The 16926-nt window shown below is 43.4% G+C and overlaps 1 protein-coding gene across 12 annotated transcripts in view; it reads right to left on the bottom strand.

The window, feature by feature from the left end:
* Positions 1 to 16926, bottom strand: part of LOC119973430 (tyrosine-protein phosphatase non-receptor type 12-like) — a 155290-nt gene that overhangs the window by 59401 nt on the left and 78963 nt on the right. For all 12 annotated transcript variants that reach the window (XM_038811545.1, XM_038811539.1, XM_038811534.1 and 9 more), the window contains exons 9-12: positions 11345 to 11411; positions 7172 to 7249; positions 2125 to 2214; positions 8 to 93 (exon numbers count right to left, since the gene is read on the bottom strand). In XM_038811545.1, coding sequence (XP_038667473.1) covers positions 8 to 93; positions 2125 to 2214; positions 7172 to 7249; positions 11345 to 11411 — 321 coding nt within the window. The remainder of the gene's footprint in view (positions 1 to 7; positions 94 to 2124; positions 2215 to 7171; positions 7250 to 11344; positions 11412 to 16926) is intronic.

Below are 16926 nucleotides of genomic sequence, written 5' to 3' on the forward strand. Positions count from 1 at the left end.
AAGTTACCTTCGTACTCGTGGTGGCTTTGGTGGTGGTGAATCAGATTTGTCAGGAGGAGAAGAAATGGTTGTACTTTCAGAACTAATGTCATCCTGCAATAAAAGACAAAAGCAGCTAACAAGGATGAATATATACGCTCCACTTACTAAACTCAGAGCATGGAATTGAAGGGGCAGTTGGAAAGTACAAGTGGAACCCACGAAACAACAACAGTAGAGAGCAAGTCCCAGATTAATCACAAATACAGCTTGATAAAAAGGCACAACAAAAAATAGGTCCAATCTTCTTTCTTACATACTTCTTTTGTCTTAAAGCAAAGGCAAATGAAAATAAGAAATAAAGTTAGCAGGGTCAGGAGGCAGGCAGATTAATATTTTCTGTACAAAGTACTTACCCATCTATAAATATTGGTCTATATTTATCCAGATCAAGTGTGCCCAATCTTGTGGAGCATTAAATCAATATTTCCAAACATAAGAGAAGAATAATGGCTAAAAGAGCTGCTCCCAAATCCAGGGAAACTTGAATTTCAGCAGTTACTATCACTGAAATCTGCAAAAAAAAGGTCATCAACCTATCTAGCAAGTGGAGAGGAGCAGGGTTGGAGTTTCTTTTATATCAGTTGCTTATACGTGAATATATGGTATTTGTTGACAAATAGCTTGGTTAACAATATGCAAGAGAGAAAAAAGAACAAATGGGCACTTGAAAACCAAATACAGGAAATGGCATGTTTAGCAAAAAAAAAATCAGGCTCCAAGTTGTAGTAGCTACATTCTGCAGCCACAGACAGTGACGCAAGCCGGGAATCTCAAACCTGGGACCCTGGGTCTCTAACTTTTTCATCAATTCAAAAATGTTTGATCTGAGAGTTTTAAAAAAAAACTCTAGGCAAGTGGCGGATTTCTTTCAACAGTGAATGGCAATTAAATCTTGGAAACTGGATAGTTGGAGCTGAATAGACAAGTATCTGGACTTTACAGTTAGGTGTTAGAAATGAACATGGCACCATAGATTAATGACCACAGATATCAATTTTGTTTTCCCACATGGTTGGTTGGGCTCAGCAATTTCTGCGACACCATTTCCCACAATTATGTAATCAGAACACACCCAAAAACTATTTTAAAAACTTATCAAATTAAAATATATTTATCACTCACACTTTAAAAAAAGTCAACTTCATTTTATATTTATACAATTTAAATTTTGAATAACTATTGCAAAATCATACTTTAGTTACATAGTTGCGTATTGAGACATGCTAAAAGTACATTTTATACATTTAATTGTTAAAATAAAGTAGAGACTACTTAAATATGTATAGTTTGCACCAAGGATTATACTGTACAAAATCATTTTAGCAAATTATGCAATGTTTTTACATTACAATATTGCTATTTGGATCAATTAGAACATTAAAGCATTATGCCAATTATAATATGCTGAACCCTTGTCCCTATCCCCAATCCATTTCACTTATTGCAATGCATAACTCTACAGACATTGTTCAACAAGTCCTGAGCTACACCACACAGTTCAAGAACAGATATGTTTCTGAACCGCTTTGCCCCAATGCAAAAGCAATAGGCTAGCAATGTTATAAATAAGTCACCAGTATGCAACTGTAAAAATATTAACGCATTGTCACCATGCTAAATAATTTTGCTATTAAAAAAAACAGGAACATCTGTTGAGTATTATTAAAAAGGGCTGAATTTCCTGTCACTGAATGACTTTTCCCAGATGTTCAATTACTCTTGATTCTTTACTTTAAAAAAAGTCACAGGTACTGTGAGTGACCACATTTCACTGCACAAGAGGAAACAGATTTTCCGGAAAAAAGCAGCCAGTTATCTGCATGTAATCTTTTTTTAATTTTCGGAATCTGCCCATTTTGCCAGTTTTATTTTAAAAATGTGAAACCTCAATGCTTTTCTTCAACTTGTGAAATATTTAACATTAACAAGTTACTGGCACAAAAGTTTAGTAATTTGATTAATAAAAATCAGTTAACTGTGCCAATTTTCTTCACATCAAAGTAAGTAAAATGCATCCACTGCAAGGAATGAAAAAGAAATACTCATCAGTGAAAAATAAAATATCTAAAAACTGTCACTTACTGTGTCAGAAAGAGTTTCAATGCACTTATTCCTTTGTAGTTCTTTTTCAAATATCTGAGCTATTGCACGATGAACAAGCTCATATTGCTCCTGAGAAACAAGAGAGAAACAGCTTGATATTTGCACTAAAATAATTCTGTATAAAGTAAAGGTAGCAGAGTGGTTTAACTGCTATGTTTCTGTAAAATATCCTGGAATGACTTCCGATGACGTCATGTAAAGACAAGAAACAGAAAAAGTGGCTCCCGAAGAGGTTTTTGTATTTGATCCCTTTTACCCATTCCTTCCGGGGTTTCTGGTACTCAAACCCAGTGAGTTGAGTAGGTGAATCCTCTCCAGACAGGGGTATGTCGAAATAGTCGATAAAGCAGCTCAATATTAAATAGGCTCAGGCGGGAAGCCCGTCGAAAGAAGCTGATAGAGGGAAGATGGCCGCCATGGCCATTACATTAGGCACGTTGGCAGTGGTAATGGCGCAGGAACTTGAAAAGTTTGACAAACAAATGGACAGGCAGTTCAAGTGGCAGGGTCAGGAAATTAAGGAATCTTTTAAAGGCACGATTGTAGAGCCTTTGGTCTCGATTTGTGAACAGTTGATGCAAACTTCAAACATAGTGAAGGCACAAGGCAAGGAACTAAAAGGGGTGGAAGAGACCTTGTCGAGGCACAAGGATCAGTTTGCCTCGGTGGAGGCAGAGTTGCTGATGGTGGCGGAAGGAAATAAAGGCCTGAGACTTAAAGCGGAGGACATTGAGAATAGGTCACAGCGATTAAACCTCATGTTGATGGGGTTGCCAGAAGGAGCGGAAGGCTTGAAGACGATCCAGTATATATCAAAAATATTTTCTAGGCTGGTAGGAGGGGGTGAAATGTTCACCCCTCTGGAAATGTAGAGCACATTGGGCACCCAGGCAAAAGCCAAGACTGAATGAGCCATTGAGGATGGTGATAATCCGCTTCCAAAATTATCCAGAGAAGGAGGGGGTCATGTAGTGGGTGAAAGTGATTCAGAATATCGAGTGGGAGGAAATACAGTCCGAATAGATCAAGATATTGGAATTGAATTGGCGAACAGAGGTGCAACCTTCAATCGGGTGAATGCGGTGTTTTATAATAAGGGTGTGAGGTTTGGAATGGTGTAACACTGGCACGTTTACGGATTACAGTGGATTAAAATAATCATTTTTTTGACACACCGGAGCAAGTGGAGGCCTTCGAATTTTGGGGGGGGGGGGGGGGGGGGGGGGGGTTGTGGCCGGTTGGACCAGATTGGGAGGGGCTTTAGAGGGCAGAGCCACCAGAGGATGAACACGATATGGTCGAGTTCTTGGAGGGCTTTGAATTTCCTCAGTGAGGGATGAGTTGCAGGAGACAGCGGAGCTTGGAGGGCTGGATAAATTCAATGCGGGACTTTGTTCGGCGGCCAGTTCCAACTTTCCTGGAGGCACCGCCATCTACTTTGCTGGAAAAGATATTCTCATGTCAGGGTGAGAGGAGCAGCACGCTTGGGATAGATGGGCGGATCATGGGGCAAGAGCAGGTTTCAGTGGTTAAGGTGAAGGCCAGATGGGAGGAGGAACGAGGATCCATTTTGGTGGTAGTGTGGAAAGAGTCCCTTCGTAGGGTGAACGCCATGTCATCCTGCAGAGACTGAGCTTGATATAACTCAAGGTGGTGTTTAGGGCGCACCTCACCAGGAGCAGGATGAGATGATGTTTTGAAGGGGTCGAAGGCAAGTGTGAGCAGTGCTCGAAAGGGCCTGCACACCATACGCACTTTGTCCTGGTCCTCTCCCAAGCTGGTGGATTATTGAGGGTCCTTTATCGTACCATATCGGCATTCCTGAATATTGACCAAGTACAGTCTGTTAGTCGCTGTGTTTAGGGTGTCAGACCAACCAGAGTTGAGGACAGAGGCGGATGCTTTGGCATTCGCATTGCTGTTGGCTTGCCAAGGAAGCAAAGTACTGTACACACCCCTGTCAGCATCAACGGGGCCGAGGTGGAGATGGTTAGCAGTTTCAAATTCCATGGGGTGCACATCACCAAAAATCTGTCCTGGTCCACTCACGCCGACGCTATCACCAAGAAAGCACAACAGCGCCTATACTTCCTCAGGAAACTGAGGAAATTCGGCATGTCCACATTAACCCTTACCAGCTTTTACAGATGCACTATAGAAAGCATCCTATCAGGCTGCATCACAGCCTGGTATGGCAACTGCTCGGCCCAGGACCACAAGGAACTTCAGAGAGTCGTGAATAACCCCCAGTCCATCACACAAACCTGCCTCCCATCCATGGACTCCATCTACACCTCCCGCTGCCGGGGGAAAGCGGGCAGCATAATCAAGGATCCCTCGCACTCGGCTTACTCACTTTTCCAACTTCTTCCATCAGGCAGGAGATACAGAAGTCTGAGAACACGCACTAACAGACTCAAAAACAGCTTCTTCCCCACTGTCACCAGACTCCTAAATGACCTTCTTATTGACTGACCAATTAACACTACACCCTGTATGCTTCATCCGATGCCAATGCTTATGTACCGTAATTTCCGGACTATAAGCCGCTACTTTTTTCCCACGTTTTGAACCTCGCGGCTTATACAACGACGCTGCTTATTTATGGATTTTTCCCACTTTCACTAAACCAATGAAATTGCTTAACGGGTTAAGGTAAAACAATGTAACTTTTTAGTTTACTGTTTAGATTAAATCGAGCGCGCTCAAACATCCCATCATTCTGATTACAGTAGTCATTTTGTCACCCTCATCGTGGCAAAGACACGGAGAAATGCATATGATGCAGCTTTCAAGTTGAAGGCGATCGATCTGGCTGTTGGAAAAGGAAATAGAGCTGCTGCACTAGAGCTTGGTCTTAATGAGTCGATGATAAGACGTTGGAAACAGCAGCGTGAGGAATTGACTCAGTGCAAAAAGACAACTAAAGCTTTCAGAGGGAAGAAAAGCAGATGGCCCAAACTAGAAAATGAGCTCGAAGACTGGGTCAACATGCAGAGAGCAGACGGCCGAGGTGTTTCAACTGTACAGATCCGACTGAAAGCCAAAACAATCGCCACCGCAATGAAGTTTGAGAATTTTAGAGGTGGACCATCGTGGTGTCTCAGATTTATGAGACGTAAAGGCCTGTCCATCAGGGTACGGACGAGTTTGTGTCAGCAGCTCCCTCCCGACTACGAGGAAAAAATTTCAAACTTCCGCAAAATCACTGATGCAAAGATAGCGGAGCATTCCATTGGCCCGCACAATATCATAAATATGGATGAGGTTCCTCTGACGTTTGACCTGCCCCTCACTCGGACTGTCAACAGGAAAGGTGAATCATCCGTCATGCTGAAAACAACTGGGCATGAAAAAACGCACTTCACCTGTGTTCTGAGTTGCACGGCATCGGGAGAAAAGCTTCCAACGATGGTGATTTTTAAACGCACGACGATACCAAAAGAAAAATTCCCTACAGGAATTGTTGTGAAAGTCAACAAGAAAGGATGGATGACGGAAAGCCTAATGCATGAATGGCATACGGAGTGTTACGGCAAGCGACCGGGAGGATTCTTTCACAGGAACAAGGCATTGCTCGTTTTGGACAGCATGAGGGCCCACATAACAGATTCTGTGAAAGAAGCCATCAAGAGGACAAACTCAATTCCAGCTGTGATTCCTGGGGGCACAACAAAGTATTTACAGAAACTCGACATCAGTTTAAATCGTGCATTTAAGGTGGCGCTTCGTGTTCAGTGGGAGGCTTGGATGACAAGTGGGGAGAAATCCTTCACTAAAACGGGCCGCATGCGAAGAGCAACTTATGGTCAAGTCTGCCAGTGGGTCCTGACAGCGTGGAGCATTGTTAAAAAATCCACTATCATCAACGGGTTTCGAAAAGCTGGATTGCTGCGTGTTGAAGAGGGCAGCATGAGCTCAGCAGGAAATTTGCCTCCGGATGAAAGTGACGAGAGCGACAATGAAAACAATCCAACATCGGATGAAGCAATTCTGAGGCTATTCAACTCTGACACCGAAGGAGATGACTTCAGTGGTTTCAGTGCACAAGAGGATAGTGACTGTGATCACCTGGGTTGGTGATATCTTGATTACGATCAGTAATAAAAGACTTCTTTTTACACATGATTTATTTATTCATTATTTTTAATGTTTCAAACTGATGATTCTATGTTAATCTGAAGAGCTTATTCGGATTGATTTCGCTCCACAGTGACCAATGACTTTCTTGGTAGGCTATTCTTTACCGCTAATTTTTTATTTTTGTTACAAGCCGTATTTCGTTAAAGCCTGTGTAAAGCTCATTTGTTTCAATGTACCGGTAAGCACCTGCGGCTTATATACGTGTGCGGCTTATTTATGTTCAAAATAACAATTTTTTTTTTAAATCAGTGGGTGCGGCTTATAATCAGGTGCGCTTTATAGTCCGGAAATTACGGTAGTTACATGGCATATCTTGTTGCCCCATTATGTATTTTCTTGAATTTTGTTTAATTCCCTTTTCTTCCATGTACTGAATGATCTGTTGAGCTGCTTGCAGAAAAATACTTTTCACTGTACCTCGGTACACGTGACAATAAACCAATCCAATCCAATTGATACTGATGAGCTGGAGGCAGCAAATGCCAGTGTTGAACCGTGGCTCGTGATTTGATGAAATTCTTGTACCTCGAGAAGGTAAAGTCACTGAACAAAGATATAATTGTTCTAGAGTTTGAGTTTGGTTTGACTAATTGCATATTTATTTGCATGGATGTCATACAATTGGTTACTAGAATGCATTCAAAATGATTAGTGAAACATTATACTTAATGTTATAATGTAAACAATCACATTTTTACATGCTGAGCAAGATCGGGCAACTGATAATCAATGACAATAATGAAATTGTTTGGAGAATTTTGCACCAAGGAAAGCTCATACTTATAATGACATTTATTGCATTTACCCAGCACCTTTAATACAGAAAAACATCCCGATACCACAGAGGAAAATGAATAAAAATAAGCATCACATGCAAACATACCTTTGTTTGAACTGCAGAGTGCCTTTGTGTTCTCATTTCTTGAATCAAGCTAAACACGCTGAATTCTGGAGGAATTTTCTAGCAAAAAATAAAACATTTTGGCAGTGTGAATTATAATCCATAAAATAGAATTAAAAGTAATTGCTCTAATTTACATAAAACATGAACAGAAGCAGACCATTTTGCCTTTCAAGACAGGTCTCTTTTCTCTTTCTGACCATGCCCCGCATTGGGTGATTTTGCAGGTGGTTCAAGGGTAGGCCCAACAGCCGCAGTGAAGGTTAGATGTTGGCGGATGAGAGGGTGAGCCATTCGGAGCTACGTGGAGGTGAATGATACGGGGGAGACACTTAAGGCTGAGTCAGAGAGGAGTTTATTTCAATTTGGGCACTTAGGGAGAGGGTGGAGTAGGAGGGGAGGGCAAGGCTGGCCGATTAGATCTTGAGGATGGATATGAGGTACTCGGTAGCCCCGGAGAAGGTGTTGTTGAAGGAGAGACAGGGGCTCCAGGTGGAGTTTGGGTTAATGTCACGGGAAAGGAGGTGGGGCAGTTGGGAGAAGAAGGTGAGTAGGATGCTGGCCCATCAGTTGAGGAAGCAGGTAGAGGCAAAGGAGATGGGTAGAGGGGTTGAAGGGGGTACAGTGGTGATGGATCCAGAGGGGGTGAATGGAGTATTTGAAGCCTTTGATAGGAGGGTTTATGAATCAGAGCCCACGTTTGGGGGGGTTGGAGGACAGAGGAGAGAGGGGATGAGACGGTTCCTGGATGGGTTGGAGTTTTCCAAGGTGGAGGAGGGGTGGGTGCAGGGCCTGGAAATCCTGATTGGGCTGCGGGAGGTGATGGATGGCATGGGGAAGAGAGAAAGAGAAAGGGAGGTGCTGGCCTTCCCTAGATTGTCGCCTCTGGTGCTGCAAGATATGTTTCTGTGGGAGGACAAAATAGGCAGGGGAAGGTGTCGGATATTTACAAGGAACTAATGGAGAGGGAGGGCGCCCTGCTGGAGGATGTGAAGCGCAAATGGGAGGAGGAGCTGGGAACTGGGACATGGGCTGAGGCTTTGTGGAGGGTGAATGCATCCTCGTAGTGTGCGAGATTAAACCTCATCCAATTTAAAGTGGTGCATAGGGCCCACATAACAGTGGCGAGGATGAGCAGGTTTTTTTGAAGGGGTAGAGGATAGATGTGGCGGGTGCCGGGGGGGGGGGGGGGGGGGGGGGGAAAGAGGTCAGGGAGGCAGGAAGATTCGGGTTGTTTGTTGGGTTAATGTGATGTTCTGCTGACATTTTATATATTCATATTTTTTTTTAGAAAAGCCTCAAATAGAAATTTTTTTTTTTTTTTTTTTTAAAGTAGCAGAGACCCAAGTCTTGACCCTTGCAGTGCTCTGCAAAGTTGCAGCCTGTCACCTCAAAAATGTTTTGTTCAGCCCGACTGTTTTTCTGTTAGAATAGAATAGAATTCCAACAGTGCAGATGGAGTCCATTCGGCCCATTTGAGTCTGCCCCAACCCTTCGAAAGACCACCCTACCGAGGCCCAATCCCCATCCTATTCCTGCAACCCCACCCTACGGGGCAATTTAGCATGGCCAATCCACCTAATCTGCACATCTTTGGACTGTGGGAGGAAACCAGAGCACCTGGAGAAAACCCATGCTGGCGCTATGAGACAGCAGTGCTAACCACTGTGCCACCCGAATCAGTAACCAACCCTTAATGCACGCAAATAGATTAGCCCAATCCCCCCAAATTGTAATTGTGTAATAACCTCATGTGTGGCACCTTATCACATGCTTTGAAAATACATTACATCCACTGCTTCTTCCATATCCATCTTATTAGTTACATCCTCAAAATACGCATGTATTTATCTAACACAATTGTTTTCATAAATCCATGTTTACTCTGTTCAATATGATGAAAGTGCCCTGTAACAGTACCCCCGTAACAGGTTCCAGCATTTTGCCTACTATTGTTAGGCTAATTAGCTAAAAGATCATATTTTTTGGTTCCTCCTTTTTAAAATAGTATGGTTGTTTGTTGCCTTTCAATCCAGAGAAACTGTTTTATAATCTAAGAAAGTCTGGAAGATCTGTGCAGCTACCTCTTTTGAAACCCTAGGATGCAAGTCGCGAGGTCCAAGGGATTTGTCATCATTTGATCCTGCTATTTTTATATCGAATTTTTTGAGTTCATGTTGCTTGGTAAACCCTTGATTCCCCATTATTTCCTTTTTTGTGTGCTTTCTTTTGTGAAGATAGGTACAACATTTGCTTAATGTTTCTGTCATTTCCTTATTCCCTATTATAATTTCAATCCTCTCTTGCCCCTACGTGCACAATCTGATCTCAGACAGACAGTTAATGCAATAGATATAGAAACAAGAAAATATGACAGTTCAATAGTACAGTTCAACATTTATTTGCATTTGTATAGCATCCTGAATGTGGCAAAACATGCCAAGGTGCTTCACAGGAACAAAAATCAAACCAAATTTGAAAAAGCCACAAAATGAGATATTTGGACAAGTGACCAAAAATGTGGTTAAAGAGTTGGGATTTATGCAGTTTCTTTGGCAGGGCGGGGCAGGGGGTGAAGGGTGAAGGACTTGGTGCAGGTTAGGATGGAAAACAGTAGACTAGCCAGGAGACCACTGGAATTGTTAAGCCCAGAGGCAACAAAAGGCATGGATGAGGATTTCAGGAGCAGATGAGCTGAAGTAAGGACAAAGAGGAGGAATGCTTCAAGTGGAAAACAGTTATGGTGATAGAGGGATATGTAATCATATCTGTAACTATTCACATATAATTTCCTCTCTAATGCAATCTGTACCCCCGATAATGTATTGCTCAGTCAATGCTTCATTTCATTATAACAAAATGCTTAACATATCTGTTACACACATGATCATGAGCAAATATCAATTAAACTGTAACGTTATTACAATTTTTTATTTTTAAAAATAAATTTAGAATACCCAATTCATTTTTCCAATTAAGGGGCAATTTAGCATGGCCAATCCACCTACCCTGCTCATTTTTTTTGGGTTGTGGGGGCGAAACCCACGCAAACACGGGGAGAATGTGCAAGCTCCACACGGACAGTGACCCAGAGCCAGGATCGAACCTGGGACCTCGGCGCCGTGAGGCCGCAGGGCTAACCCACTGCGCCACCGGTAAATGGTGTTGGCAAAAGACCACCAATATGCCACATTTTAACGTAATTAGTTATCCAATTCTTGGCAATGCTCGACAAAGATGCATTTTGCTAAAAAAAAAAAAATCCTATAGTCTTTTTGAGTATAAGCTTCCTTATCCAAAATCCTGCCATTCGTCAAGAAAAATCTTCCACAACTCCACAAATCATATTGGTTCAGCATTCTGCATCGAACATGCCACACAATTCCCCAATTTTAATAAAACACTTCTTAATTTTTAAGCACAAATTATATAAAATAAAGTTACGATTTGTATTATTCCAGTTGGGAATATTCTATGAATGCTATAAACTGAAAGCATGTACAAACATGGTCCAAACAGAAGCCATATGTGCCTACAAAAGTATCTTTAATCAAAACGAAAGCAAAGTCAATTAACCACATAACATTTATATGAACTAGTCTTCACCTGGACAATCTGTACAAAAAGGAGATAGAAGCTTGTCTCATCATTCAAGCTTTCTCAAGACAACTGTAACCATGTTTCATATTTTTTCAAGGATAAAACAATTTCCCAATATTTACATCTGAATCATGAATCTACTTAACCAACTCAGCAATTCTCCTAAATAGCTATCTTTTGTCCCATTTTTAATATACATAACTCAAAATTTCAAACCTCCTAGTTTTTCTTTCTTAAAAAACTGTTGACATGAATGTAGCCATAATACAATTCACACATTTTATTTATTCCTGCAGATTTGGTTATTTAATTTTAGTGCTCAAGTGCTGTTGGATACACGGAAAAAAGTTCAATCAAATATTAATCCAAAAGTATTCAATCCGATGGTTAGTTAATAAGTGTAATACCATGTAGTGGAAGATGCTAAACTCAGTTTACCAGTTGGCTGTGATTTTAAGAATGTAGTATTTCCAAATATAGCCCATTTCTCTGCTCATATGTTTAGACTATGCAGGTTTTCCTTGGAGGAAAAAAAAAGAAAAATAGATGACTCACCCCAGCTTTTAGCAAATTCCAGGTATAATCAATTGCACATATGGCTCCAGTTCTTCCACATCCAGCACTGTAAGCATATAATTTCAGGAAATGACTCATTTCAGTAGTCTTCCTTAAATCACAGTCACCACCACCATCATCTCCATTACCAAAACAACAGGAAATCTGACTTCATGTAATGACATTTCAGTTCCAGTTCTTTGCTAAGAAAATGGCACTTTTACAACAAAAGTGGATGGCACAGCAGGTTAAACTCAAAAGACCTTGTATGTCATTGATCGCGGGTTCAAATTCAGTGGCAAGTTATTACACCATAAACATTTGCCTGCCAACATGATGCAAGTCACAACAGTCAACTCAGTTTCCAGTTAACCTAAATACACTCCACAAACATCCTTTAATTTAGCATGAGAAAGCAATTTTCCTCAAAGAAGCCATAAGAACAGTTAGTGTGGAAAGCAAAGGCATCAAAGAACATCCTTTATGTCTGAAATCAATGCATTTTCCTTCCTGAACCCTTAGGCTGCTGTAATAATTCAAGGATGGGCGACCACCAAGTTTAGTAACTAAACAAACTATTTTTTAAATATAAATTTAGAGTACCCAATTCATATTTTCCAATTAAGGGGCAATTTAGCGTGGCCAATCCACCTAACCTGCACATCTTTGGGTTGTGGGGCGAAACCCACATAAACACGGGGAGAATGTGCAAACTACACATGGAGTGACCCAGAGCCAGGATCGAACCTGGAACCTCGGCGCCGTGAGGCAGCAGGGCTAACCCACTGCGCCACCGTTCTACCTATAAACAAACTATTTATAAGGAATAAACTATGTATAGAGTATAATAAATATGCTACCAATTACTTCGACTCCAGTCCCAGATGGGCTGGGAAAACCTGCGCTCAGCTCCAGGATACCTGCTCTCCAGCCCAATTGGCCAATCATGTCACATGACCACCCGGCCCACGAAACCTTGTCCCTTTAAAAGGGATCGCTATTACATCCCTTCCCCCTTTAAGTCTCTTATTATTGAATTCAAACAAATGTTAAACTATTTACAATAACATAATGACATAAGCAAGCATGCCTTCCCACTTGAATCACAAACATAACCCAAAAAAAGTATCTGTTTAATTACTACAATATGCTTGTTTAAGTAGTACATATACATAATATACAGGAGCACTTGGAAAGATTTCCAATTTCCCATATGGCCAGTTCAGTTCCACTGAAAATTAAAAAAAAGAGTGGGGGGGGGGATTAAGAAAAATGTTTCAATATAACACCATCAAACCATATTAGACACCGCAACCCCCCCCCCCCCCCCCCCCCTTCACACCCACAAAGAAAAACAACCAAGATAAAACCCATAACAAATCCAGGAAACCCTCTCCTCCCCTCCCCCCACCCAACAACATCTGATGGTGATCGATTCCCTGAAATAGGAAATGAAAGGCTGCCAAATCTTCTGCCGAATCCCTCATGATATCCTTGACCTTTTTAAGTGCAAACCCTCCATACGTCATTTAGCCACAATGAAGCACTGGACAAAATCAGTCATCCACCCGCGCAGAACTCGCCTTCGGGCTATTAGCGAGGTGAAGGCCAGAGCATCACCTTCGCCCCCCTCTACAGCTCTGGAGAGACCGAGACCCCAAAGAGAGCAACCAAAGGGCAAGGCTCCAACTCAATTCCAAGAATCCCAGAAATGGTGCTGAAGAAGGAGACCCTAAAGCTCACAAGTTTAGGACAAGACCAGAACATATGCATATGATTCTTCAGACCCCCATGAACAGCATTCGCACCTCTCCTCTACTTTTGGGAAAAAACACTCTTCCATGCTCTGGTCAGATGTGTCTTATGCACCACCTTTAACTGAATAAAGCTGAGCCCAGCACATGAGGTTGCACTGACCCTGTGCAGAGCCTCACTCTACTCCACCCACACCTGACCCAGCTCCCTCTCACACTTCCCTTTAACCTCATCCAATGGTGCTTGCTCCATCAACACAAGCCAACTATAAATATCTGATATCTTCCCTTCCCCCAGCTTAACCACCAAAAGAACCCTATCCAATGAGTGAGGGTACCAAGAGAGGGAAGGAAGGAACCACTACACAAAAGGTCACGCACCTGATAACCATAGAATCATAAAATAAACTGCAGGCAGCCATTTGGTCCATCGAGTCTGTACCAACTCTCAAATCCACCATCAAAACTGAACAAAAAAAAACATTTACAGCCACCATCAAAATACTAACCCTCCCCCCCACCCAATCAATACCAGACCTAAATAGCTCAGCAACAAGGATCACAAAGACTCCCATTGTCCCCCTCTCTCTCCCAATCCCCAACCAAAATAAAACACCTATGCTCATGCTAAACTGCACCCCCTCCCAAGCAATATGAGCTGCAGTTACGCCCATCGCTCCGCCCCCGTTAACTAACTATTTAGCTAGCAGGATGGCCCCCACACAGAGTAATAGACATAACACCCAAAAGCACACAGCACCAACCAGCACCCTGCCCAATTCCAACTTTAATCCGTGTGTGTGTGCGTGTGTAGGAGGGGGCATCACCCATGCCAAAAAAACAGTAAAAATCCAAGTACAAAAGCTCCAAAACGCACAATAAACACCCCACTGAAGCCCACAAATCACGCCCCCAGCCCCAGACATCTCCCATCCAATATAATTCACAATGATCTTGATCCAAGGCCAAACGTCTCAGCCTCAGTCTCAAAATAATAATCTTTCGATTCATAAGTCACTGGAGGTGTGTACAAGGTAAAGCACGCCAAACCGAACATCTTTATGACAAAACGCAGCCTTGACCTTGTTGAATGCTGCATACCTCTTGGCCAGCTCCGTTCCAAGACTTGATACATGGCCCACTCATCTGGAGTCTCGTTGATCTTTTGCCCACTGCAGAACCCCCAGGTTAGGTGGATTGGCCATGCTAAATTGCCCGTAGTGTCCTAATAAAAAAGTAGGGTTAAGGGGGGGGTTGTTTGGTTACGGGTATAGGGTGGATACGTGGGTTTGAGTAGGGTGATCATGGCTCGGCACAACATTGAGGGCCGAAGGGCCTGTTCTGTGCTGTACTGTTCTATGTTCTATGTTCTATGTTAACTCGTTCTTCTTGAAAACTGTGAAAGTGGATGATGATCACACACGGTGGCTCGCCAGCACGGAGTTTCTGCCTCAATGACCTGTGGACCTGATCCAACATGGGAGGCGATGCCATTTCCCGCTCCATCTTCCAAAAGAACTGCAACATAAACTCTGTTGGATTTGGACACTCCCAAGCACTCCGATAATCGAACAATGCTCAAGTTCTATCTTTTGGGGCAGCACGGTGGCGCAGTGGTAGCACTACAGTCTCACGGCACCGAGGTCCCAGGTTCGATTCCAGTTCTGGGTCACTCTCCGTGTGGAGTTTGCACATTCTCCCCGTGTTTGCATGGGTTTCGCCCACACAACCCAAAAGATGTGCCAAGTAGGTGAATTGGCCACACTAAATTGCCCCTTAATTGGAAAAAATGAATTGGGTACTCTAACTTTTTTTTAAAAAAAAGTTCTGTCTTTTTGCATAATTGGCCCTTAATGCCTTGTTGTCACCAGCCACCCGCAGCACCCCACTTCCAGGGAGGTGATCTGGTCACTTTGCCTTGAAAGGGCCACCTCCACATCTTTTAGCTCTCCGTCCTGCACTTTACCACTTCATCCATTTTTGCCAAGGCTGCTCGAAGAAAGGTCATCGCCCCCTCAATCGTTCTCTCACGAGGACCTCCCGCCTTAGTTTCTGAAGATCCTTCACCAGGATGCCAGTAAGCATTTCAGCGGTTAGTGGGTTGGCCACCGACGCTGCAGGAGCCTCTGCCATTTTCTTCACAGCCAAAGTTCACAAGAGCCTCAAGAGTTGGAAGACGATTCCTTATTTTTCTGTTGCCTTGTCTTGTATTTACTGGGCATCCCTTTGATGTGGGATTCTTAACCTAACAAACTGACAAAATTCTAACCAAAACCGTATCCAGAAATTGGGCAAAACAGCTTAAATCAAAGTTCTCTGGCAGGAGGCACCTCGGGCGGGATTCTCCAACACCCCCGCCGGGTCGATGAATCCCGACCTGGCGCTCCGGCGCCGGTTTTCGGGCGGGGGTGGGGTTTAACGCCACGCCGGTCAGGGGCCACTGGCAGTCTCGTTGGGAGTCTTCCCCCCCCCCCCCCCCCCCCAATCGGAGCCCACCGATCTGTAGGTGGGCCTATGCCTTGGGGGGGACTCTTTACTTCCGTGCCAGCCTCAGTAGGGCTCTAGCATGGCCGGCACGGAGAAGCCCCCCCCCCCCCCCCCCCCCCCCGTGCATGCGCAGGAAACACGCCGGCCGGTCTGCGCAGAACCACGCCAGCGGTCCTGCGCCAACTCGCGCCGGCCCTTCTGCCACCGGCCTATCCCCCAGAAGTGCGGAGGATTCCACACCTTCCAGTCGGCCCGACGCCAGAGTGGCTCACGCCGCTCTTGGCGCCGGCGTCGGGCCATCCGGCCAGTTGCGGGAGAATCCTGCCCCTCATGAACGACTACTCTTGTTTATGTCGCCACAGGAAGATGAAATATTGGACATGTATCCTTAAGTCAAGCAGCAAAGAAAATGAGGAATTCAAAAAGTTGCACTAAGTTTATAGTGTTAGTCTTGGAGCAACAGAACTCAGACAAAAAAGATGCTCCCAATGGTGGGGATGTCCAGATCCAGGTTCATAGTTTGAGGAGATCATTTAGGATGGAGATGAGGAGGAATTTCTTAACCCAGAGAGCTGTCGGCCTGCGAAATTCGCTACCTCAGAAAGCAGATGAGAGAAAAACATTGTACGTTTTTAAGAAGCGTTTAGATATAGCATTTGTCCGGAAAATAAAAGAAAAGCAGAGCCGAAGAAGACAACGACGTCGGGATTTTGGGGGGGGGGGGGGGGGGGGGGGGGGGGGGAGAGAGAAGCGGAGTGCCGCCAATGGGGATGGGGGAGGAACCATAGACCGATCCAGAGGGAAACGAAATGCACAGACTGTCAGTTAAACGAAGGACAAAATAAATCTCTGTTTAATAAAGGAAATTAGTGCGGGCAAGATAAATGTGACAACTGTTTATAAATATGAGAAATAGAAATAAAAAGATTTTTTTTTAAAGATATAGCATTTGAGGTGAAGGGGATCAAAGGACTTGGGGTGCCTGAGGGGGGGCATGATCATAATGCATGGCGTGCTGTATAATTGGCTCTCCACTTTGCGCATGTTTCAGCTAAACAAAGAAGTAATTCCTCAGGGCTTCCTCAGGGCAATGACCAGAGTCAAACAGCCTGGTTTAAATTTTCAAACAATGCTTGGCAGTTAACTCCAACAATGTCTTTTTTCTGCATACTTAAGTTCTGATATACCAAACAACTATCTATATGTCTTCGCTAAAGAAAGAAATGTTAGAACCATGAGATTTGGGGCACATAGAGATAATTAGCAAACAAGAATCTAGTTATGTTTATATTTGTATTGTAGCACATAAAACAGAAACATTAAATTCTGCCTCCCTGGCAT

This window comes from Scyliorhinus canicula, chromosome 11, assembly GCF_902713615.1.
Source record: "Scyliorhinus canicula chromosome 11, sScyCan1.1, whole genome shotgun sequence".
In the NCBI taxonomy this organism is placed as follows: domain Eukaryota; kingdom Metazoa; phylum Chordata; class Chondrichthyes; order Carcharhiniformes; family Scyliorhinidae; genus Scyliorhinus; species Scyliorhinus canicula.